This window comes from Cricetulus griseus, chromosome 2, assembly GCF_003668045.3.
Source record: "Cricetulus griseus strain 17A/GY chromosome 2, alternate assembly CriGri-PICRH-1.0, whole genome shotgun sequence".
Taxonomy (NCBI): domain Eukaryota; kingdom Metazoa; phylum Chordata; class Mammalia; order Rodentia; family Cricetidae; genus Cricetulus; species Cricetulus griseus.
This window is the reverse complement of record NC_048595.1, coordinates 330,699,549-330,724,803: the sequence shown is the minus strand read 5'-3', so window position 1 is coordinate 330,724,803 and position 25,255 is coordinate 330,699,549. Positions and strand designations below refer to the sequence as shown.

The following is a 25,255-nucleotide window of genomic DNA, read 5'->3' as shown; positions in this document are numbered from 1 at the left end:
CTCTCTCTCTCTCTCTCTCTCTCTCTCTCTCTCTCTCTCTCTCTCAGACAGGGTTTCTCTATGTGGCTTTGAAGCCTATCCTGGAACTCGCTCTATAGAACAGGCTGGCCTCTACCTCTCAGAGATCCACCTGCCTCTGCCTCACATGCTGGGATTAAAGGTGTGCACCACCAGGCTAAATGTTCTCTTTTTTAATAGTTATGGTTTTTATGGAAGCTGAAAATCATGTATCCATTTTTCAAAAACTGTTTATTTGACCCACTCAAATTGTTGCATGTAGAAGATAAATTGAAAAAAGAAGGACTACTATGAATTACTTCTGATGGGGAATGTTCTTCTGTGTATATGTTTGTCTTATTGGTTGATAAATAAAACACTGATTGGTCAGGCAGGATGATAGGTAGGACTAGGAGACAAGGAGGATTCTGGGAAGTATAGGCAGAGAGGAGTCATCATGTGATCCTAGGAAGTGACAAAGCTGGGCAGAAACTGCCACTAGCTAACCATGGATGTCTGGAAGTCTGAACAGACAGGCAGGAAGTAACGTAGCTGGGCAGAATCAGAATATAAGCAGGAACAAACAGGAAATTGCTCTCTTCTCTTCTCTGTGGAGACGCTGAGCCAGCCGTCATCGTGTAGCAGTCAAAGGAAAGACCACGTGGAAATACAAGGATTAGTAGTTATAGGTTAATAATTAAGTCAGAGCTAGCCAATAAGAAACCATAGCCAACAGTCAACAGCTTTATAACTAATGTAAGTCTTTGTGTGCTTATATGGGGACTCCAAGGGCCTGCTGAACCAGACCTGCTGAACCAGAAAACCTCACATTACATACGTCTTTAGGGTTAAGAGTAAGCATTCAATATTGCAACTATATAGTAAATACCTATAGCCATAAGAAACAAGAAAAAGAACTCACATTGGAATAGAGCAAGCCTAAGGGATGGGTTATTTATTTACAGACATTCTTATTTATTTATTTATTTATTTATTTATTTATTTATTTATTTGGCTTTTCGAGACAGGGTTTCTCTGTGAAGCTTTGGAGCCTATCCTGGCACTCGCTCTGGAGACCAGGCTGGCCTTGAACTCACAGAGATCCTCCTGCCTCTGCCTCCGAGTGCTGGGATTAAAGGTGTGCGCCACCTACGCCCAGCCTTATTTACAGACATTCTTGTTAAAATCAACAAATCTGAAACAGACAGTACTCTCTTCATTATAACCAACCAACAGTGTGACCTGGTAAAAGAAAGCTGCACAGCACATTGTGAAAATTTGAATATGAGGCTCCAAATCTCAAATGCCTTCTAATCGTACCTGGTAACAGCTACTTTACAAAAACCAATACAAAGCACCCATCATTTTGTTTTGAAACAAAGTCTCACTATGTAAACTAGCCTGGCTTCAAACTTGAAATTCTCCTGCCTCTACCTCCTAAATGCTGGGATTTCAGGAATACACCACTATGTCCAGTTCCAAATAAGTTATTTCTCAGTAAGCTTCAAATAAGTTATTCCTAAGTAAGAGCCAACCATTCTTTGCCATTCATCCTTTATTTCTACTGCTCATTGTATTCCATAACTAGGACATGGTAGCAAACTATCACAACCTATTACCTGCAACTATCAGTGTTTCCAGTAGTCTTCCTCTCATTCTCCTCAAAAAGAAATGATGCTGTTAAGCCTGACCTGGAGACACATACCCATATCTCTGAATTCAGGAGCTGATGTGGGCTAATAAGACACTTGGACAGGTACATGCTGTGTGAGTCTGGTGACTTGAATATGACCCCCAGAACCCACATAAAGGTGGGAGGGGAGAACTGACTGCACAGTGTTGTTCTCTAACCTCCACACGCATGCTATGGCATGTGTCATGTGTACACATATTCATACACACAAAATAAGAGGGAGAGAAGAAGGTGGGCATGCAAGCTGAGGCAGAAGGATTGAGAGTTCCAGGCCAGCCTGAACCACATAGTGAAACTGTCTCAAACGGGTTGGAGGCTCATCTATCGGCATGAGCTTTAAAGTGTCCATGCTGGGCATCTTCCTCACCTTCCACACTTGCCTTTCTCATCACAACCATATTCTCTTAATGCATGGGTACACATGGGTGCACCACTGTGTGGAGGCCAGAGGAAAATCTTAGGTGTCCCTTGGGAGGCATCATCCACCTTGTTTTTGAAACAAACAAGGTCTCTCATTGGCCTAAAGCTCCCCAGAGCCGGCAAGGTTGGCTGGTCAGCAAGACCCAGGGAGTGGCCTATTTCTGTCCCCCTGGGATTGCAAACATACATCACTAGTTCCAGCTTTTTACCTTTTATTATTATTGTGTGTGTAAGATGTGGGAGGGCAGAGGTCAGAAGACAACTTTCACCAGGTGGTTCTCGCCTTCTACTGTGGGTTCTGAGGATACAACTCATGTTGAATCAAGCTTGAGTGTCAAGTGCTTTTTTTACCTACTGAGTTACCTGCAGGCCTCTGACTGGCTCATTTAGTGGGGCTGGGGAATCAAATGGAGGTCCTGGTGTGCATAGCAAATATCTTAAAGACTGAGCTATCTCCTCAGCCTATCATTACAGAGTTTTAAGAGATTAACCTATACCCAGCAATTTCCCTTCACCAATTACTGCAACCATGTGGTCTTAACATATTCTAACCAACCTGAAGTATCAGTGTTTCTCTTTTCATTTTATAATGTCTTCCTGGATTTTCACCAGTTCTCATGAGTTCAGTTACTACAAATAATGCCCAAGACTCCTAAAAATAAGACTTTCCTCTGAGTTCTACAACTTGGCATCTCTCCTTAAACATTTCAAAGGTGTTTAAAGTTTAATAAGCCTAAAACTAAACTCACATCTCTTCTCCATCACCTTCTTTTGACATCTGGCTCTCTCCTAGTGCCCTTTACTTAAGAACTGTTTTTAGTATAGCTATCTCTTATATAGGACTCAAACTTGTTAAAAGTTTCCTGTACTTTGCGCTGGAACAAAGAGAGCATCTTCAACAAATGGTGCTGGCATAACTGGAAGCAAACATGTAGAAGACTACAGATAGACCCAAGCCTTTTGCCCTGCACAAAACTTAAGTCAAAATGGATCAAAAACCTCAACATAAATCCAGCCACACTGAACCTACTAGAAGATAAAGTGGGAAATACCCTTGAATAAATCGGTACAGGAGACCGCTTCCTGAACATAACACCAGTAGCACAGACACTGAGATCAACAATTAATAAATGGGACCTCCTGAAACTGAGAAACTTCTGTAAGGCAAAGGACATAGTCAGCAAGACAAAATGACAGCCCACAGACTGGGAAAAGATATTCACCAACCCCACATCTGACAGAGGGCTGATCTCCAAAATATACAAAGAACTCAAGAAGCTATTCTCGAAAACACCAAACAATCCAATTAAAAAATGGGGTACAGAACTAAATAGACAATTCTCAATAGAGGAATCTAAAATGGCTGAAAGACACATAAGAAAGTGTTCAACATCCTTAGCCACCAGGGAAATGCAAATCAAAACAACTCTGAGATACCATCTTACTCCCATCAGAATGGCTAAAATCAAAAATACCAATGACAGTTTATGCTGGAGAGGATTCGGAGAAAGAGGAACACTCCTCCACTGCTGGTGGGAGTGCCAACTTGTACAGCCACTGTGGAAATCAGTATGGCGACTCCTCAAGAAAATGGGAATGAGTCTACCACAAGATCCAGCAATTCCACTCCTGGGCATATACCCAAAAGAAGCACATTCATATAACAAGGACATCTGTTCAACCATGTTCATAGCAGCATTATTTGTAATAGCCAGAAACTGGAAGCAGCCTAGATGCCCCTCAACCGAAGAATGGATAGAGAAAATGTGGTACATTTACAAAATGGAGTACTACTCAGCAGAAAAAAAAACATGGATTCTTGAAATTTGCAGGAAAATGGATGGAACTCAAAGAAACCATTCTGAGCGAGGTAACCCAATCACAAAAAGACAAACATGTACTCACTCATATGTGGACCTGCTTTATAATACATAGTAGTGACCGTGTTTTATCAGAGCTGTTTTTAATGATGTTGCTCAGAATGGTTTCCTTCCAGATGATTGAGAAGCTAATTTAAAAAAAAAAAAAAAATGGTGCCAGGTACCACAAGAGTAACAGAACTGTGCTGTGCTGTTTTCCGGGATTTTGATTTTTACTTTTTTTTTTTTTAAATGGAGAGTGTTGGATGTCTCTACAATTTTGTTCAAATGACTGCAGAACCTGGAAAAGCTGTTGCTGCTATTGATGCACAACATATTGCTATTATTGGTTTTTTTATATAAATATAAATATATATATACATATATAATTTGAATTTTTGGAAACTTTAGCTGTGCTGTCAACTTTGGAAAAAAGTATCCCAGTTTACCATGTTGAGTTGGCATAGTACAGAAATTAACAGCCATATTGGTCTAGAAATGTTGAACTTAATTTTTTTCCATTTGTACAGGGGTAACGCACTGTACTACATATGTAAGGTCTTATCTACGTGGGTTTGATTACAAAAACTAATAAAGTATTCTCTAAATAAAAAAAAAAAACATTGAACAATAAAAGAAAATCAAGGGCTTGGGGAGGTTCGGGGGAACACTTGCCTAGTTCTGAAGTTCTGTCTCTAGTAGTCCCCCTCAGAAGAACAGAACAAAAGCAAACAAGCAATTACTTCAATTGCTTTAAAAATGAAGTGGACAAACTTCCTGTTTGAATTGTTTTGGTAACTTCTGGCAGTTCTGTTAGAGACCAGCAACAATTCCTAATGAGAAGCTATAGGCAGCATGAATATCAAATTGAATTTCCCTCCCTGGGAGCTCTGAGTCTCATTCTACTGTTATTTCAGTTAGTTTCTGTGGTGCTTGTTGTGCTTAAATAATTAAATTAAATTATTAACAGCAAAAAAAAAGTTTCCTGTACTTTGGACCAAGATATTACAGTATTTTAATTCTGGTTGGTGTTGGGTGTCTGTAGCCCTGGGGTAAGTATGTGAAATTCCCCAGGCGTTTATGGATCCATATCACAACACTATAGATACATATGGTGATAAATCATGTTAGCTGCAGCCTAACTGTAGCATTCAAGCCTAACAGTCAAACCTCACCGCTCCAATCATGAATCAGCTACTGTATTTATTCTGTTAAATGGGCACCTGCTCTATTTATTGTCCTGTCGGTCACAGGCAGATTATAGTTTTTAAAAGAGTTCCCTAAATGTTGTATCTTTGCCCCAAATTATGACAGTTATGCTGTATGAGAAGACAAACTGCTTTTGAAACAGATGGCAGTCCCCTGATATTCAGGCTAGAGTGAACCTGTGGTTCCTATGTCCCAAGCCCACTGGTATGAACTACTGCAATACAATCTGTAGCTTTCTGACTCCTCTGAAACATGCCTCATTTACCACTAAGACCCTGAGATAGGCATCATCTTCATTATGATTGACATATGACGAAATGAAGTAGCCCTGTGATTTTGGCCATGAAGACCACAGACAATAGTAAAGGCAAGACCAGAATCAGACTTCTAAGTCAGTGGCTGTTCCTATTAAATCACACTTTTAACTCTTCAAATAAAGTTATACAAATAAACAGCCATTCACTAAAAAGAACCACCCACAATGTTTGTTTAATCTTAAGCAAAGGGAAAATCCATGCAAGAACTTATCTTCATAAAAGAAAACTATACATTTGTTTCCAGATTTCATTAATAGTCTACATTCAATGCCAGCACTTAGAATTTCACAGTTTTAATATAGGTAGCCACCAGTAACTTTAAAATTACCATTAGCCATAACAGACTAACAAGTTCTGCTAACACCAAAGAAATCTTTTCTTTTTTTCTTTTCTTTCTTCTTCTTTTTTTTTTTCCGTTTATTTTTTGTTTTGTTTTGTTTTTTGTTTTTCCAGACAGGGTTTCTCTGTAGCTTTGAAAACTGTCCTGGAACTCTCTTTGACATCCAGGATGGCCTTGAACTCTCAGAGATTCGCCTGCCTCTACCTCTGCCTCCTGAGTGCTGGGATTAAAGGCATGCGTCACCACCACCTGGCTTAAAGAAATCTTTTCCAACTGGACTTTTGGGTCAGATGTAGACAATATTTGAAAAACAGCACACTTAATATTTGTATCTTATCTATGCCCTGTGGAGAAAAAAATTACAACAAATATCTCTTGCCTCTGTGGCCCTGGATAACTAAACCAAATTGGGACATCATTTGTAAATGTCTTTTAATTACTTAATGAAAATTTATTAATTTTAATTACATATTGTAACACAAAAAATAAAAACCCAGAGATTTTGAGGTTCAAGCTGATGGTCAGATAAACAAAGCAGCCAACCACTAGCTCTTACCTCTACCCAGACCTGCCCCTAACATGGCTGGAGACCAAAATGGCCCTGACTGAATATCTGCTCCTAACTTATATACCTTAAGTGCTGGGAATAAAGGCATGTGATCCCCCAAGTGCTGAGATCGCCTTCGTGTGAGCTGTTTCTCTCTTAAACTAGGTCAATTTCATGTAGCTTAGTGTGGCTTTGAACTATCAGAGATCCAGCTGCCTGTCTTCTAAATCTTGGGATTAAAGATATATGCCACCACTGCCTGACTTCTATGCTTGTGGCTAGCTTTGCATATGAACCCTCAGGCAAGCTTTATTAAATCATAAATATCACCATAACATATAGTCGTATGTTTAATGAAATGCCCCTCTCTGAGTTAGAATTATCCCAGAACACTAATGGTGAGCACGACTATGTGTGCAACGTTGCCTTAAGCTAATACTGACCATGAAGTTATACAGACAGCAAGCAGTTTAGCTGGGTCAACCTAAAATCTCAGTTAGCTCTTGACAAGATTACATCAAGAAGCCAAATGTTCATGTTTTGGGATCAAGCACTAATGTAAGCTCTAACTACCCAAACCATTCTAACCTCACAACACAGACACCTTGTTTATTCCTGATTCTAGTTTGCTGTTCTCTCTCAAGCCATGCACATTCATTAGTTACCTTGCCTGTGAGCTGTGAGAATACTGCTCACCTAGAAATATAAACAGATGTAAAATGAGGATCTGATTCCAGGAAGAAACCAAGTTTTCTTAGAAATAATTCAACCAAGACTGATGTGATAGCTCACACCTGAAACCTAAATATTCTGGAAGCAGAGGCAGGAAGATTAGGTAGTCACAGGCCATTTTCAGCTACTTACTGAATTTGAGAACAATCTAGAATACGTAGTATCCTGTTTAAGAAAAAGAAAAAGAAACAAATGGGAGAGAGGAGTCAGGGAGGAAGGAAAGGGAAAAGAAAAAAAAAGAAGAGGAGAAATTTCCCATATCAATCTGGGGATCAGGAACAGAAAAGGGCCCAGTAAATGAAAAAAAAAAAAAAAAAAAGCATTTTGTTGTTGTTGTTGTTGATTTGGTTTTTCAAGACAGGACTCATCTGTGTAGCTCTGGCTGTCCTGGAACTCACTCTATAAACCAGGCTGGCCTCAAACTCAGAGATCCTCCTGCCTCTGCTTCCCTAGTACTGGGACTAAAGGTGTGAGCCACCAAATGTGGCTCTGAAGAGCATCTTCAATACTGCTGAAATTGTAGTTAGGGCTTTAGTTCAGTGGTAAAGTAATTGCTTGACATACATGAGACCCTGAGTTTGATTCCTATCACACACACACACACACACACACACACACACACACACACACACACACACACACACACACACACACACACGAGAGGGGAATATGAATAAGAATAAATTGTAATTAGAACTACATTCGCCAGTATTCAAAAAGAAAACTCACTAGCAAAGGAAATCACATTTAAATACCATGTGTCAGTGATATAAAATTGGTTGATTAGCTTAATAACAATAATGATTAAAATTACAGCATTGAGTGCCTACTGTAGGCCAAGACTAAACATGTCACAAACATTGTCTCACACATTATCTCATTTTATTTCACAGCACTTTGAGGGACACTAGTAGCATCATCGTTTTCCTCATTAGATGAGGAAATTCCAAAGGAGCTAGGGTGACCTGACCAGTATCACAGTAACAGATGGAGCTAGAATTTTGTGAGTGGCTGGCTGACTCAAGCATATTCTCAAGTCTTAGAAGATTAGCTGACTCATCCATTCATTCCTATAGCAAACATCTGAATCCCTATCCATGTACCACATACCTTCTAAATACCCACAATAATGTAATGTTTATGGATTGGTTTCCTGAATTTTCTACAGGATCAATAACTCAGAACCATTCAAAAGTAATATTCCTGAAGCTTCATATTACCTCTGCCATAAAGAAGAGCAACAATCTAGTGAAAATTGTCTCTAAACACAGTCAGGTTTTTGAATGAAGCCTATTTTCTCTTACAAGGCTGTGTGTACCTCTTAAGGATGGAGACCTTGTTTTTCATTCACTCTCAGAAATCTCAGTGTAAGGACTAGTGACTTATACAATAACATCATAATTTTTCATAAGTTTGTGTTCTATAATAGCAAGAACTCACTAGGACCCGTAAGTTTTATTATTCCAATCATTTTTGCATTCCCAGTGGTAGGACATAAGATAAAACCAATCCTATACACTTCACAGTTGTGTCATGGTATGTGAGTTTATGTAAAACATTTACCAAAAACAATTCACAGACCACCAACAAATAATGGTTCTCTCTTCATTTACCCCTCTAGCCCTACAGCAGCCAACCCATCTCTCCTACTATGGGTGTACATGAACTCAAAAAACATAGCAGAACCCAGCTTTAAAAGCTGCCAACTTAACTAAAGAGGTTTTCCACTACCCATTTCCTATATGTCATTTTCCTAGACACCTCACCCAGGAAAAGACTCAAGCAACATTTCCATGAACTAACAGCATAGGAATAAACCACGAGGTTCTAACTATGTCTGCTAGAATGCCTTACTTTAAGCACTACCCATGATTCACTTGAAATACAGGAAGGGCAGGCAAGAGTTCTTCCCTTCCTGTGAGAACTCAGAAGGAATGCCTATAACAATAACACCATTTGAAGAAAAAGGCTACAGGCATGCCACTGAACCAGGCAAATTAGCTGCATCCTTCAATTACATCCCAACAAGTTACCTCACTGCTAACTCGTCACAGTTCTTACAAGTTTGAATTGTAAAACTTAGAGTGCCTGCTTTAGACAGTAGATTTCATGTTCAAAATATGGTAAGTAGACTGTGACTCTGAAACCACACAACAAAACAGGACAAAGGTAATCATAAAATATTTGGGCCACCTATAGTAATTATTATTTTTAGTTAGCCAAATAATCCCCTCCCCAATTTCTTTACCCACTCATTAGAACTTATCCCAAAACTAAACCAATTAATCACCATTCAGATATTACAATCCTCCAAAATACACTTCCAATTCCTGACCCATACCATTTACAACTGCTTTGGGTCAGTTTCTCAACTACTCTGGGGCTAAGTTCCATCACTTACAGAAAGGCGATGGCCACGCAAATCACCCTAAGAAACACTATACAGGCTCAGAACGCACTAAGTCACTGTTATGAGAATTGTGGGGCGGGGCTCTGTGTAGGAGCACTTTTCTGGGGTATAGAAAGACCTGGGTTCAAGTCTTGAAGGTTGAGGGATATTTCCCTAGTCATGATGAGCTCCAAAATGCCAGAGCAATGCCAAAATTAGCCAGAGGCCTCTTTTCTATTTTAGAATGCCCTTTCCTCCTTGGGCCTCACCACCTGCTCTTTCCTATGCTAATTATCAGCCCCCTAGCTCTTCCATGAGCAACTCATTTTCATCTCACTGTAACTCTCATTTCAAACATTCCTTCCTCCCTGATGTGTTCTTCTTTTAACCCTTCCACAACCTACAAAACATTCTGTCACATATGAGCACAGAGACCCTGCCGTCCCCACACTGGTACATTCAACCCCTGGCACTGTATTAAGCACTTAATGTGTACTTAGTGAATTTGATGAAAAGTGATACAGATTCAAGTACTCTTCAAAATGTAATGCTAGATTTATAAACATAAATCTAATTAACACATGTCAAAATACATATCTGTAAAACAAAGGCACGCCCTGTGTGGTGGTGGCACATACTTTAGATCCCAACACTTAAGAGACAGAAGCAAGGCAATCAGGAATAAAGACCAGCTTAAGCTACAAGGCCTCTTGGAGGCTAACCTGGCCTATATGACTCGGAAGGAAAAGTGAGGTGAAGGGGACAAATAAAAAGAGGACAAAAAGAAAGATCCAAATGAGAGAAAAAGGGAGGACTGGAAGGACAGCTCAAATGGTTAGATGCTTGCCGTGCAAGATGAGGACCTGAGTTCAATCACCATGCTTGTTTATTTTTAAAGCCAGGCGTAGTGGTACAAGTTTATAAACCCAGCACTGGGGAGGCAAAGACAGGAGGTTCCCTGGGGCTCACTAGATCTGGGTCCCTGTGAGAGAACCTGTCTCCTAACACAAGGCTACTGAGGAGCAACACAGAGGCTGACCTTTGGCCTCCACATGTGCAAGCATACATGCTCACAGAGACACTGCATCTGCACACACAAAGACACTGCAAACACACGGAGAAAGAAAGAAGGAAAGGGAGAGAGGTTACTGCACAACTGTTTCTTTGCTGCCTGATTACAGAGAGAAATTCATATTTTAGAATGCAATTAAATGAGGTGGGGCAAGTCTCAAGCTCTTGTGCTTGAGAGGCAGAAAGCTCAAGAGGTCAAGGTCATTCTTGGTTACACAAGAAGTTCAAGGCCAACCTGGACTACAAGAAATCCTGCCTCAAAAAAGAAGGGAGACTTTATATACAAATGGAAATGTAGAGTTACTGCTATTCAAAAAAATCTTAGGAATCATAGCTCAATTTTTTAAAACAAGCACAGAAACCATTCCTAAGACTTAAAACAATACAAAAATAACTAATTCTCTTTTTCTTAAATAGGTGAAATTTAGGACTTACCACTGTATATAGTAACAGGTTTTCAATTTACTCAATTACACCCTGTCAAAACTAAAATGATCAGTTACCTCCTTGCCTGGAATTAGTATTACATACATGTGAGTTTAGGTTTTTTTTAAAAGTTTGACTTCTTTTTTTTTGTTAAAGATTTTTATTTATTTATTATGTATACAACATTCTGCTTCCATGTATATCTGCACACCAGAAGAGGGCACCAGATCTCATAATGGATGGTTGTGAGCCACCAGGTGCTCTTAACCTCTGAGCCATCTCTCCACCCCATACATGTGAGTTTTATACTTAACTGATAAAACACTAGATCTCAAAAGCATTCCATGAGCTCTCATGGGAAACATTTTAAAGTCTGTATCCCTATCCCTAATACAAAACTAGGTGATATTACTTCTACTAATTACTGTGTTATGAGTACCAAAATTACAGGGAATTATTTTACTCTACATACATAGTAAGTGCAAGGCACTTCTCTAATTTACATACTGACTTATTTAAATTTCACAAAAGAGATGTAAATAGGTTATTATATATTATACAGCTGAGGAAACATGGATACTCAGAGAGACAGGTCCCAAGATCACATAGTTAATAAACTAAAGAAAAAGAAATTGAATTGAGGAACATTTTTAAAAGGAAGAAAAAGTCTGAAAGCTTCTTGCAACCACCATCCATAACCTCTGAAAGGTAAATGCTGTTTTGAAAAGAAAATAAAGATAAAATGGCACCTATATGATCAACCCCTGATTAGCTTACTATGCAGACTATAAGCTGGTGAGATGGTTCAGTCAGTATAAGTGCTTGGCATGCAAATCTGACAACCTGAATTCAATTCCCAGAACCTACTCTGAAGTGGAAGGCGAAAACAGACTACTCAAAAATTGTTCTCTGAACACCATGCACACACAAAAATAATTTTTAAAAATCCAAATTCCTTTTCCACAAAAATTGAAAGAAAGTACATGCCATGCTAACTAGTCCACCTGAATCTGAGTGTTTGCTCACCTATGTTGCCACCATCTTCAACTCTCAGCAAATATTAACAACCTCATATTCAAATAGCAAAACCTCAGATTTTTTTAGAATCGGACATCTCACACTTTAGTAGAGCTCAGCCAAAAATGACTAAATGAGAATGGGATTAATACACGTCTCTGAGTTTCCAAAAGGATATAATTCAAAGAGAATATGAAGGAAGAATTCACAGTTCATAAAACATACATGAGCAAAGTTCTCTAAACATTTCCATATTCAAGTCCAAGCAGGGCACATTTAAGGTAAAAGTCAATTCCACTTCATGAAAGCAAGTAAGCATCAGAGTAGTAGCCTCTGCTTTTGTTCCAAACTGCCCATCCAACTTAAGAAAAAACTTTGCAACAAAATCTTAATCTGACACAAGATTATGCAGCTTGGCTGACTTCTGTTTACATTCTGAGATTCCTTCTCTCCTTCTGTTATTATAAACAACCAGAAAAGTCAAAGAAACAAACCCAGCTAACTTTCATCAGAAGCAAAAGAAAAGTCCTTAATTTATAGTACCTATTCAGCTGTTAGCAAATGTATGAAGTAAGTGAATGAACAAATCAGTTTTGGGAGAAAAGGTAAGGTACAAAAATGCTGGAGACTATGAAGCCATTTATCTGTCTTGCTCAAAAAGCATCTCATTCTGGGGATTAGCAAAGGGATCAATCTTTAAGGTGATTGGTAAAAGGATGTCAGCATTGCGGTAATGACATGAAACATCATTATTTGGGTAACAAGTAACAGGGATTTCATAACCGCCAAATGTTTGCAGCCAATGTTTTTGCCGTCAAATTTTATTCTACACCTACTAACTTTGGTTTGGCACAATGACACTTTATTTGGAGCATGGTTAGGAGACTGAACTGTCCTGGGGTAGAGATGGCTCAGTGGTTAAAAACACTTGCTCTTTTGGAACACCCAGGCTTGGTTCCTAGCACCCACAGTGGGTCACAACCATCTGTTCCAGAGAATATGACACCATCTTACTCTGCATGCATTGCACAAACATTGCACATAAACTGAAACAGGTTCTCTAGGTCTCTCTAGTGCTCTCTCTCTCTCTCTCTCTCTCTCTCTCTCTCTCTCTCTCTCTCTCTCTCTCCTCTCTCTCTCTCTCATACACACACACACACACACACACAACTCACAACACACAAATAAAAATAATTAAACCTTTAAAAAAAAAAAGCCAGCAAGAACCCAAAGGCTCCTGTTGCATCTGCTATCAACCTGTAACTGGTGACTGGTGCAAAAAGGAAAATTTTCTGAGTTCTGGTTTGGACACAGATGGGTATTGTGGGATACTGGTCAAAACAAGAGCAAAACAGACAAACAAACAAAAAGCCTAGCACACTCAAATGATACAGTCAAGAGGAAAAACTAAGGGAGTCAATTTGAAAGCATAGGAAGGATGTGTAAAGAAAAGTTAGGAATGGTGGCATATCCTCAGGTAGCAACATCAGGAAGCCACCATCATTTCTAAGTCTAAGGTCTGTGTAACACAGAAAGGAATTATAATGTGATCATTACACAGAAAAATACAGACATGCAAAAGGCAACTTTGTCAGTTCTACCTCAATCTTCTAGCGATCACAGGACTGCCTACAGATAAAACACCAGAAAAAAGAATACTTGAGATCCCTCCTTTCCTAGATCAAGTTGAAAATGGGTAGAAAAAAATTCTAAGAGTAATGCTAGGCAACTTCTGGCATTTCCTTATCTCTGAGTAAACAGATAAGCCATTTCTCTATAATGGACAGATCTAAGATAGGACCCATCTCTGTGATCAAAGGGCATCACAATATCTGTATTAGCACATTTAATGATGATGTAACATCTTGTTTGTTTCTCCTTCATTAGACTCTGCACTCCTTTAGGGAAGGAACTGTCCTATTTACCTTTATATCCATAGCACTCTAACAAGGTACAAAAATGATCCCACAGTGTGCACTGAATCAATTAATGGACTCAGTGTCTACTAACTGGTTAAAATACAGAATGAGCCTTAGTAATTAAACAGTAAGCTATATTCAGGACACAGTGTAATACATTGGGCTAAAATAGCTACTTTTATACCAACTCTATATAGTAGCTTTTCTTATGTGTTCAGGTGATTATAGATGGACTAGTTAGTAAGTCCATCTATAATCACCTGAACACATAGATATAGAACCACTGATCAAAAGATCAGAAGGCCAAGTATGGTGGCACAGGTCTTTAATCCCAGCACTTAGGAGTGAGAGGCAGGTGGATCTCTGTGATAAAGGTCAACCTGGTCCACACAGTGGGTTCCAGACCAGCCAAAACTATATGGTGAGACCCTATCTATAAATAAAGAAGTAATCAAGCAAATTCAAATGGAAATCAATGGTAGGCTTCTCAAATCAAAGACTCAAAAGAACCAGAAGATGACAAGACTGCATTTTAGAGGAATCAATATATAGTCACTCTCAAATTTCTCTTTGTTCAAGGATTTACCAAATCCACTGAAGGAGCTAATAATTTATATATGCATATAGGAGAATTAAGGGAGATTATTTACAAACAAATACATGCATAAACACACATACATATAATGTTTAGTGATCACTTCAAAAGACATCACCCTGGATAAAAATTATAAAGTATTTGTGTAACGAAATCATGTAACAGCATCATATTAAAATGGGTATACAGAGTGATGTTGAGTAGTCATTAACAGAATGTGGAACATATTCACATTATAATTATGAATCACTTTCACATAACCTATACTTATGAAGTGCTTAATCATTTTTCTGCCAATGTAGTCAACCCTTACCTGTAGACACTCTACAGAAAAGGGGAAAAAAGAAAATGTTCAAGCCACGCTGAAAGTTTTCCTAAAGCAAAGGCAATCTTAGGCTGCCAATCTCTGGCTATCCGTAAAGTGAATAAATCCCAATTTTAGTACAATCCTTAGGCTCTTCTAAAAAGAGTAAGTTTACTATTAAGCCTATTTTTCAAAAGTCACTCTTAAAAGGTTCTGTTTAGCTGTTCTCCCTTAGTGTTATTTGGGAAAGTTCATGTTGTTCAATCTAACAGCATTTTGTACAATAACAGCTAATTAAAATAAGTAGGTTACTTTCTACTTAGGAAAAGGGAAATCTGGACTATCTTGACAATACACTGAACTACTTTAAAAGAAACTACTGCAGCAACACAAGAAAAAAAAAATACAAAAGTAAAATAAGATTTAAACAGAGGAAGATCTTTTTTAAAAAGAAAACTTAATGTGGAATCTCTCAAAAGAGTTTTTTTTTTTTTTTTCCAAATTACTAAAGACACCGTAGCTGGGTATGGTGGCTCATGTCTATTGCCCTGGCACTTCAGAGGTTGACAAAGGAAGACTGGCAGAAGTTCAAGTGCAGCCTTGGCTACACAGTGAGTTCTAGGTCCGCCTGGACTGCAGGTATCATATTTCAAAAACATCCAAGAGGTATGGGAAAGACACTGTAAATATTGTCAATGCCACCAGGCAGTAATGGCTCACACCTTTAATCCCAGCACTCCAGAGGGAGGCAGAGGCAAGCCAATCTTTGTGAGTCTGAGGGCAGCCTGGTCTACAGAGCAAGTTCCTGGACAGCCAGGGCTACAGAGAGAAACCCTGTCTTGAAAAAAAAAAAACTATGTATGTATGTATGTATATGCCTTAAGGACATCGTATTCCTGAAACTGTGGGATCAACTGTCAGATTATTCCAACCTCAACAGAATGTATCAAGTTGAAAATATAGGCCACCAGAAAATATAACATAAAATTTCACTGCATACATGTTTTCCCACTACACATGATCTTTGTCAGTTTATTTGTTCAGTATAGGGATTCACTTTGTAGCCTAGGCTGACCTGAACTCAGACTAGCTTCTCATAACAATCTTCTTACCTTAACCTTCTGAGTGATGGGATTACAAGCATGAGATAGAACACCAGGCTCACTCATGAATTTTTTAAAAGTATAGATCTACCATGTGGCTTCCTATTAATAACATTAGCTGTGGCTACCTATGGGTAGTATGTATTGTTGCCGCCTCCTAATCAGGGTTTGGTCCATAGGAAAATGACATCATAATTCAGCCAGGCACATATTCTCAACACCTTGGAGGGTTGAGGAAGAAGAGGCACAAGTTTCAAACCAGGCTGCACAGCAAGACCCTGTCCAGAAAGAAGAAAGAAAGAGGAGGGAAAAGAAAGGAAAGAAGGAAGAAAAGAGTGAAAGAAAATATTTTATAAGCTAATTAAGTTTAAAATAATATGACCTAACATCTGAAAAGATGTTTCCATAAAGACTGTTTTTGTTTAGTGACCCAAGCTCTCCCTAGGTAGCCTAGGATGGACTTGAACTAAATATTTTCCTGCCTCCACCTCACAGGTGCCTGGGTTACAGGCTATGACATCCTTCCTAAAGATTGTTCTAACATGAATCCCCTCTTTTAAACCGTACAATTCACTGTGAAACTATGGGGTGAGCGTGTCCTGGTAAATAAAGAAGTTGCGCAGATTTTTTTTAAAGAACTCTAAGAAATTAAGAAATGCATTTTAAGAAAAGGGGGAGGGTACCAAAATTTTCACAATTTGACAAGATTGCAGGCACCTAAATGGTCAGGTTGGAAGCAGGAAAGAGAAATAGTTAAAAAGCTGATAGAATAGTCAAAAGCCTGGGGAAATTTTTCCTATCTCTGAGAAGTCATTATGCAGATTTGTATCTAGGATGCAAAAGCCACTAGTCACCTTGAGAACTTGCCAGAACTACTTCAGTTACTTAAACCAGAGTCCCACCACCAAACCTCCAACGGTTTACAACTGAGACTATACAGAAAAAAGGTGGAAGCCACCCCTTCCAATGCCTATCCCTCGTCCAGATGATTCCAGCTCCCCACCCCCACCCCGGAAAAGGAATAAGCAAGCAGCTGATGACCAGAGACCCCAAAACTGAATTCTTCCAATCAGGAAAATAACGCCCACTTTTTTTGTGGCTAAAGAACTGTCTAGAACTCCTTACTGGGCTGTCACGGGAGACAGAAAAGTATACCATGGCAAGGGCTGAGCAAGAAGGAAACAGGAGGACTCCTGCGGGGGATTGGGGCGGGGAGCTAGCTTCTACAGACCTCGCCAGGCAGAAACCTGGCATCCTCACCCCCTCTTGCAACCTGACAATTTACAACCTGGCAACGCCTTCTAATTAGGAACGTTCTAAGCCTTTTATAGACGAAAACTTTAAAGTGCTTCTCACACGTTATGATAAACCGGGCACTGGAGCCTGCTCCTGAGAAGCCGGGCTGCATCAAACCTCCAGCCTCACTGAAGAACCTGATGAGCCAGTGACTAGGGTTCTCTGCATGGTGGAGAGGGAGGAGCCCACCGGGTCTGGTAGAGTGGGCCGGGAAACAGGGTAGCAGCACAGGCGAGAAGAGCGGCCAAGCAGTGCTAGCCTCAGCGCACCGGCAGACAGGCAGAGGGAGCCCACGCAGGAGCCAGAGTGCAGGGTGCAGAAGCGAGGGGTCCCCCAGCTGCGCAAGCCGCTCCCCACAACTCTCTCCGCAGCTGCGGCGCGCGCACGCGCGCGCGCCGGGCACACCCACCCCACACCAGTGCGCGGCTCCGCGGCAGTCCCCGCCCGGAAGACCCCCGGGCCGCGGCGCGGCACGGCGCGGCGCCTACGTACCCAGCAACACGCACAGCACATCGAGGGCCACGTAGGGCAGCCGCCTCTTGTCGAACATGGTCTTCGGCAGGACGACTACCTGGGGCGGGCGGCGGTTGGAACGAACTTCGGTGGGTCCAGATACCTTATTCCCAAGAGCCCCAACCGCGGAGTGGCGGCGGCCCCAAGCGACTGCGCCTCGGACACTGAGGGCAGAATCGGCCAGGCTAAGCTAAGCTGCGACCCCGCAGGGTTGCGACTGGACCTGGATCCTTCCTTCACTGTCTCCCTCACGGGAACTCGGAGCCAGCTGCCGCCGCTCTGTCGCCTGCTCTTGTCAGCGCCGGCTCGCCGCGGCCGCACGCTCTCGGCTGCCTGCTGCCCTCTCCCAACAGGCGGGGCGAGCGGACTCGAGCTTTAAGGATGAGGACCCGTGAGGGGTGGGACGGAGTGGGGGTAGGAACGCGGGCTCCGGCTCCTCCCGCCCGGCTGCGCGGCTCCAGCCTGTGCGCGGCCTCGCGGGCTGAAGGAGCGCGCGGAGGCGACAGTGGGCGGAGTCGGGGGAACCCCAGCCCGCGCGTACAGCCAATCAACGTCTCCGACCCCTGTTCGCCGGCTTGCGGAGCCCGCCCGGAATCTGGGAGCCGGCTGACGGGGGCGGGGCGAGCTACAGGGATTGGGAGCCCTCTCTTTTTCCATTCAGCCCTTAGTGATAGGCGACGCTTCCTTTAAAGGAGAGCTGAACCCTGGTACACCATGCCACAGCTCCTGCGTCCTGTCGCCGCTCTTCTCCCGTGGAATGGAACCGTGACGGGCTCTCCCTCACCAATTTTTTTTTTAGTTACCTCGAAGCCCGCTTCTGTGAGAGGCCCGCACCTTGGCCTTCCTGTTGGTTCTAGCTGAGCTTAATTTGAGCAAGAATCCTTGCTGTCTGATCATTCTTGATTCTTAACTGTCGGAACAGATTGGCTCTCCCATTTTTGATGTATGTAAATCTGCAGTCTGCCCTTAGCAAGAATACCCCCGCCATTGTTGTCCTGCTAGTAATTTTCTGTCCACTGACTCATTCACGCCCTTTGTTCCTCAGCTACAAATCTCCAGCTGAGTTTCCCCTTCAGCAGGCAAGTCATGACTCCTACTACAATAGAGTTCATAGAGACTTCATTTGGGAGGAGTTTGGAGATGTGTCCGGTGGTCAAATTGTGGCTTCTCTTGGAGGGACCTTAGGTTTGATCGGTAGTTTAGCAGCAACGGTGCTCACATGCACAGTAAAGAGTTAATTGCATCTTAATAATTATTTGTCAATAGTGGCAATCCCCCTGCCCCAGGAGGCCTTTAGAACACATTTAATAGTAATCTCAGTTTCCTAATTTGTAAAAAGAGGATGTTGACGATTCCTGCTGTCTGTTCTAATCAAGAGGAAGTGGTGAGGCTAAGAGGAGGTAATGTGAAAATTGTTTATAAAGAGTTAAACCACCACTACCGATGTTAACAATAGATGGTTTCCTCCTTAGCTTTTTTTTTTCCTTTTTTTGAAATAGTTTCATATAACCCAGGAGGGCCTCACATTCTGCTGTGTAGCAGAGAATGGCCTTAAACTCCGGATCCTCCTGCCTCTACTTCCCAAGGCACTATAGGCATGAGCCACCACGCCAAGGTCTTCAGAGCTTACCTTCTTACATGAAGATGTATAATAGATATCACAAAACACACCTTCTACTTCTCAGTCATTTCCTGCAAAGCACCCCAAAAGACAAGTGGAAGGTTGTTAACCCTGAGGAGTCAGATGTATATTTCCAAGTGCAACTATAAAACCACAAACAAAATGTGTATTTGAAAACAAAGTATATTCTTCCTTTAATGAGATTAGATATTTTTGTTTCAGCTTATTTGAATAGTTTCTAGAAGCTTTCAACAATTTATACCCCAAAAAGGTGTGCCATTTTTTATTCTGTTGTTTCCCTTACCGCTGGAGTTATGAGTCCCAGATGGCAAGGTCATAATAAATTTAAAACACTTGTGATATGACTATTCATTTTTTAACTTTTACCAAGCTCGTGCCATGTGCCAGGTACAGTCTAGACTTGAAGTTTTATCTAAGCAGCTTTGAGATGAACATGCTGGATAAGATGGTACCCATCTGTATTTCCAGCACTTGAGAGGTGGAAGCAAGAGAATCCAGAGTTCCAGGGACAACCTCAACTACATAGCGCTATGTAGATGAATCCCTAGCTTGGTTTCTATTGCTGTGATAAGATTATGAACAAAAGCAACTTGGGGAGAAAGGGGCTTATTTCTGCTTATAGTTGTAGTTCATCATTAAATAGGCCAGGGCAGGAGCTCAAGGCAGGACCCTGGAGGTAGGAACTAAGCTGAGGCCATAGAAGAACACTGTCACTGGCTTACTCCTCCAAGGCTTGCTCAGCTTTCTTATACCACCCAGGACCACCAACTTTTGGGTGGCACCATCCACAGTGATATGGACCCTACCAAATACATCAATCATTAATCAGGAAAATGTTCCATAGACCCTACAGGCCAGTCTGATGGAGGCAGTTCCTCAACTGAGATTCCCTCTTCCCAGATTACTATAGCATGTGGCAAGTTAACAACAACAAAAAATCTAACCATGACAAGTGCCAACTAATAAATGTATATGAAGGAACAGATGTTAAAACCATTAGGCAACTGGGTTATGGGAATTTGGAGGTCCACATCCTGCCACCTGCCCATAGATCTTTTATAATTGACAAAAAAAAAAAAAGGTTACCTTTATAGAAGAGATCAGGCTGTTACCACATGACTCAGGTGGTCAAACTTAGCTTCACTGAGTTTAAGACAAACATTGGCTATGTTTTGATGACATGAAACATGAAATACAGAACATCACCTATAAAGAACTAGAATCAAAAACCTTTCATCCAAGAATAGCTGTCTGTGATCCAATAGTCTGGATTCCAGAAGATAACAGCCATACACATTTAGAAGAAATATCAACTTCTAAAATGTTTTATCCAAATGTAAAATTTCAAGAGCTAGGAAAATGATTAGGCTGGTAAAGTGCTTGTCATGCAAGCATGAGGACCTGAGATTGGATTCCCAGCATGTGTGTAAAAATTGGGGCATAGCTGTGTGCACCTGTAATCCCATAACTGGGGAGGTGGGGACAGACAGGTTCCTGGAGCTTCCTGGACAGCCAGTCTAGCCTATCCGTGAGCTGCATGTGACCATGTCCAGAAGAAATAACTTGGAGAGTGATTGAAGAAGACACCTAAGGTTCATATTATGTGGCCTCCACAAGCACAAACATGTTTGCACATGCACGGATGCGCGCTCGCACACACACACACACCCCCAAAAACAAGTGAATATTTAAAATACCTTATTAGATCTCTGCACTCATTTCAAGGCTAACTAGACTACATAGCAAGACTCCAACTCAAAAGAAAAGAAGAAGGGGATGAGGAGGAATAGGAAGAAGAGGAGGAAGAAAAAAGCTGCAGTAGTGGTGGTTCATGCCTGTACTCCCAGCATCGGGAAGGCAGAAGTGCAATGATCCAGAATTCAAAGCCAGTTTAGGCTATATAATAAATTCCAGGCTATTCCTGGCCCCCACACACCACTGGGTCACAAGAGGGGATAGACAGACCCCCACCTGCACCCACTAAAAGAAGATACGGGAAGAAGACAGAATAAGATTTCACTCAACAACAGAAAGACCAATATGACACCACCAGAATCTAGGGACTCCACTCCAGCAAGATCTGAAAAGCCCAACACAGAGCATGAACATGAGATGGGCCTCAAAAAATAACTCAGCAAGATGATAGAGACCTTTAAAGAGGAAACAAGAAAATACCTTAAAGAAATAGAAGAAAAAGCAAACAAAAATTTACACGAAATGGAGGAAAAGACAAACCAAAAAGTTCAAGAAATAAACAAATCTCTTAAAGAATCTAAAGAAACCCAAGAAAAAACATCCAAACAAGTGAAGGAAGCTCTTGAAACAGTTCAAAGCATGAAAGCTGAAATAGACACAATAAAGAAAACACAGAATGAGGCGATGCTGGAAATGGAAAGGCTGGATAAATGATCATGAACTAAAGATGTGAATATAACCAATAGAATTCAAGAGATGGAAGAGAGAATCTCAGCTATTGAAGACTCGCTAGAGTATATACATTCATCAACCAAAGAAAACCTCAAGTCCAACAAATCCCTAACACAAAATATCCAGGAAATATGGGACACCGTAAAAAGACCAAACCTAAGAATATTAGATGTAGAAGAAGGTGAAGAAACAACTGCTCAAAGGTACAGAAAACATATTCAACAAAATCATAGAAGAAAACTTCCCCAACCTACAGGAAGGATATGCCTATGAAAGTACAAGAAGCTTACAGGACACCAAACAGACTGGACCACAAAAAGAAGTCCCCCCGACACATAATAATCAAAACACCAAATCTACAGAATAAAGAGAAAATATTAAGAGCAGCAAAGGAAAAAGGCCAAGTAACATATAAAGGCAAACCAATCAGAATCACACCCGACTTCTCAATGGAAACTCTGAAAGCCAGAAGGTCTTGGATAGATACCATACAAGCACTAAGGGAGCATGGATGTCAACCCAGACTACTGTACCCAGCAAAACTTTCAATCACTATAGATGGAGAAAACAAGATATTCCATGACAAAAACAGATTTAAACAATACATATCCACAAATCCAGCACTACAGAAGGTTCTGGAAGGAAAACTCCAACCCAACGAACATAACTACACTCACAAAAACACTGGCAATAGATAATCTAATTTTACCAAACACAAAAAGAAACAGGAGGGTGAAATCCACACACAATGACACCACCAACAATAAATCCAAAACAAAGAAGAGCCAATGAACAATGGACATTAATATCCCTAAATGTCAATGGTCTTAACATACCCATAAAAAGATATAGGCTAACAGAATGGATACGAAGACAGAATCCATCCTCTGCTGTTTACAAGAAACACACCTCAATTTCAAAGACAGGCGATACCTCAGAGTAAAAGGATGAGAAAAAATTTTCCAATCAAATGGGCTCAAGAAACAAACTGGTGTAGCAATCCTAATATCTAACAAATTAGACTTTAAAAGCAATCAAAAGAGATGAAGAAGGGCATTTCATACTCATCACAGGAAAAATCCATCAAGATGAAGTCTCAATCCTGAACATCTATGCCCCTAATACGAAAGCACCCACATTTGTAAAAGAAATATTACTAAAGCTCAAACCATACATAAAACCACACACACTTACAGTAGGAGACTTCAACACCCCCCTTACACCACTAGACAGGGCCACCAGACAGAAACTTAACAAAGAAACAAAGGATCTGACAGAACTTATGACCCAACTGGGTTTAACAGATATCTATAGAACATTCCATCCAAACACAAAAGAATATACCTTCTTCTCAGCGCCACATGGAACCTTCTCAAAAATTGACCACATAGTTGGCAGCAAAGCAAACCTCCACAGTTACAAAAGAATTGAAATAACTCCTTGTATCTTATCAGACCACCATGCATTAAAGCTAGAATTCAACAGCAATATGAATTGCAGAAAACCCACATTAGTGTGGAAAATGAATAACATCCAATTGCACCATTCCTGGGTTGATGAAGAAATAAAAAAGAAATTAAAGACTTCCTAGAATTTAATGAGAATGTAGACACAACATACCCAAACTTATGGGACACTCTGAAAGCAGTGCTAAGTGCCCACATGAAGAAACTGGAGGAAAGTCACATTAGAGAATTGACAGAACAACTGAAAGTTTTAGAGCAAAAAGAAGCAAACACACCAAGGAGGAGTAGATGCCAGGAAATAATCAACATGAGAGCCGAAATCAACAAAGTAGAAACTAGGAAAACAGTACAAAGAACCAATGAAACAAAGAGTTGGTTCTTTGAGAAGACCAATAAGATAGACAAACCTCTAGCCAAACTAACCAAAAGGCAGAGAGAGAGCATGCTAATTAACAAAATCAGAAATGAAAAGGGGGATATAATAACAGACACTGAGGAAATCCAGAGAATCTTTAGGTCATACTTTGAAAACCTGTACTCCACAAAATTGGAAAATCTAAAGGAAATGGACAGCTTTCTGGATAAGTATCACTTACCAAAATTAAATCAAGATCAGATAAACAGTTTAAATCGACCTATAACCCCTAATGAAATAGAAGCAGTCATCAAAAGCCTCCCAACCAAAAAAAGCCCAGGGCCAGATGGCTTCACTGCAGAATTCTACCAGAAATTCAAACAAGAGCTAATTCCAGTACTCCTCAAACTGTTCCGCACAATAGAAGCAGATGGGATATTGCCAAACTCTTTCTACGAGGCTACAATCACTTTGATATCCAAGCCACACAAAGATATGACTAAGAAAGAGAACTACAGACCAATATCCCTCATGAACACTGATGCTAAAATACTCAATAAAATATTGGCGAACCGAATCCAAGATCATATCAGAAAATCATCCACCATGATCAAGTAGGCTTCATCCCAGGGATGCAAGGATGGTTCAACATACGAAAAACCATCAATGTAATCCACCATATAAACAAACTGAAAAAGAAAAACCACATGATCATCTCAGTAGACGCTGAAAAAGCCTTTGACAAAATCCAACATCGCTTCATGATAAAGATCTTGGAGAGAACAGGAATAACAGGAACATATCTAAACATGATAAACACAATATACACCAAACCAATAGCCAACATCAAACTAAATGGAAAGAATCTCAAAGCATTTCCTCTAAAATCAGGAACAAGACAAGGATGTCCACTCTCCATATCTCTTCAATATTGTACTTGAAGTTCTGGCTAGAGCAATAAGACAAGAAAGGGGGATCAAAGGGATACAAATTGGAAAGGATGAAGTCAAACTTTCACTATTTGCAGACAACATGATAATCTACATTAGTGACCCGAAAAACTCTACCAGGGAACTCCTACGGCTGATAAACACCTTCAGCAAGGTAGCAGGATACAAAATTAACTAAAAAAAAAAACCAGTAGCCCTACTATAAATAGATGATAAATCCAATGAGAAAGAAATCATGGAAACATCACCTTTCACAATATCCACAAGCAACATAAAATATCTTGGGGTAACACTAATCAAAAAAGTTAAAGACCTGTACAATAAGAACTTTGAGATTTTAAAGAAAGAAATTAAAGAAGATACCAGAAAATGGAAAGATCTCCCATGCTCTTGGATAGGTATAATTACCATAGTAAAAATGGCAATCCTGCCAAAAGCAATCTACAGATTCAATGCAATCCCCGTCAAAATCCCAACACAGTTTTTCACAGACATTGAAAGAACAATACTCAACTTTTTATGGAAAAATAAAAAACCCAGGATAGCCAAAACAACTCTTTACAATAAAAGATCTTCTGGAGGCATCACGATCCCCAACTTCAAGCTCTACTATAGAGCCATAGTTCTGAAAACAGCTTGGTATTGGCACAAAAATAGACAGATAGACC

The 25,255-nt window shown here is 40.5% G+C and overlaps 1 protein-coding gene across 3 annotated transcripts in view; it reads right to left on the bottom strand.

The window, feature by feature from the left end:
- Plpp1 (phospholipid phosphatase 1) overlaps positions 1 to 18,087 on the bottom strand; it is a 59,360-nt gene extending 41,273 nt beyond the window's left edge. Inside the window, exon 1 of one of the 3 annotated variants that reach the window (XM_027401454.2) lies at positions 17,727 to 18,087. In XM_027401454.2, the coding sequence (XP_027257255.1) occupies positions 17,727 to 17,784 (58 nt within the window). In that variant the 5' untranslated portion in view covers positions 17,785 to 18,087. The other 2 variants (XM_027401455.2, XM_027401456.2) reach the window with 2 other exon arrangements.
- Positions 18,088 to 25,255: the final 7,168 nt, after the last annotated feature.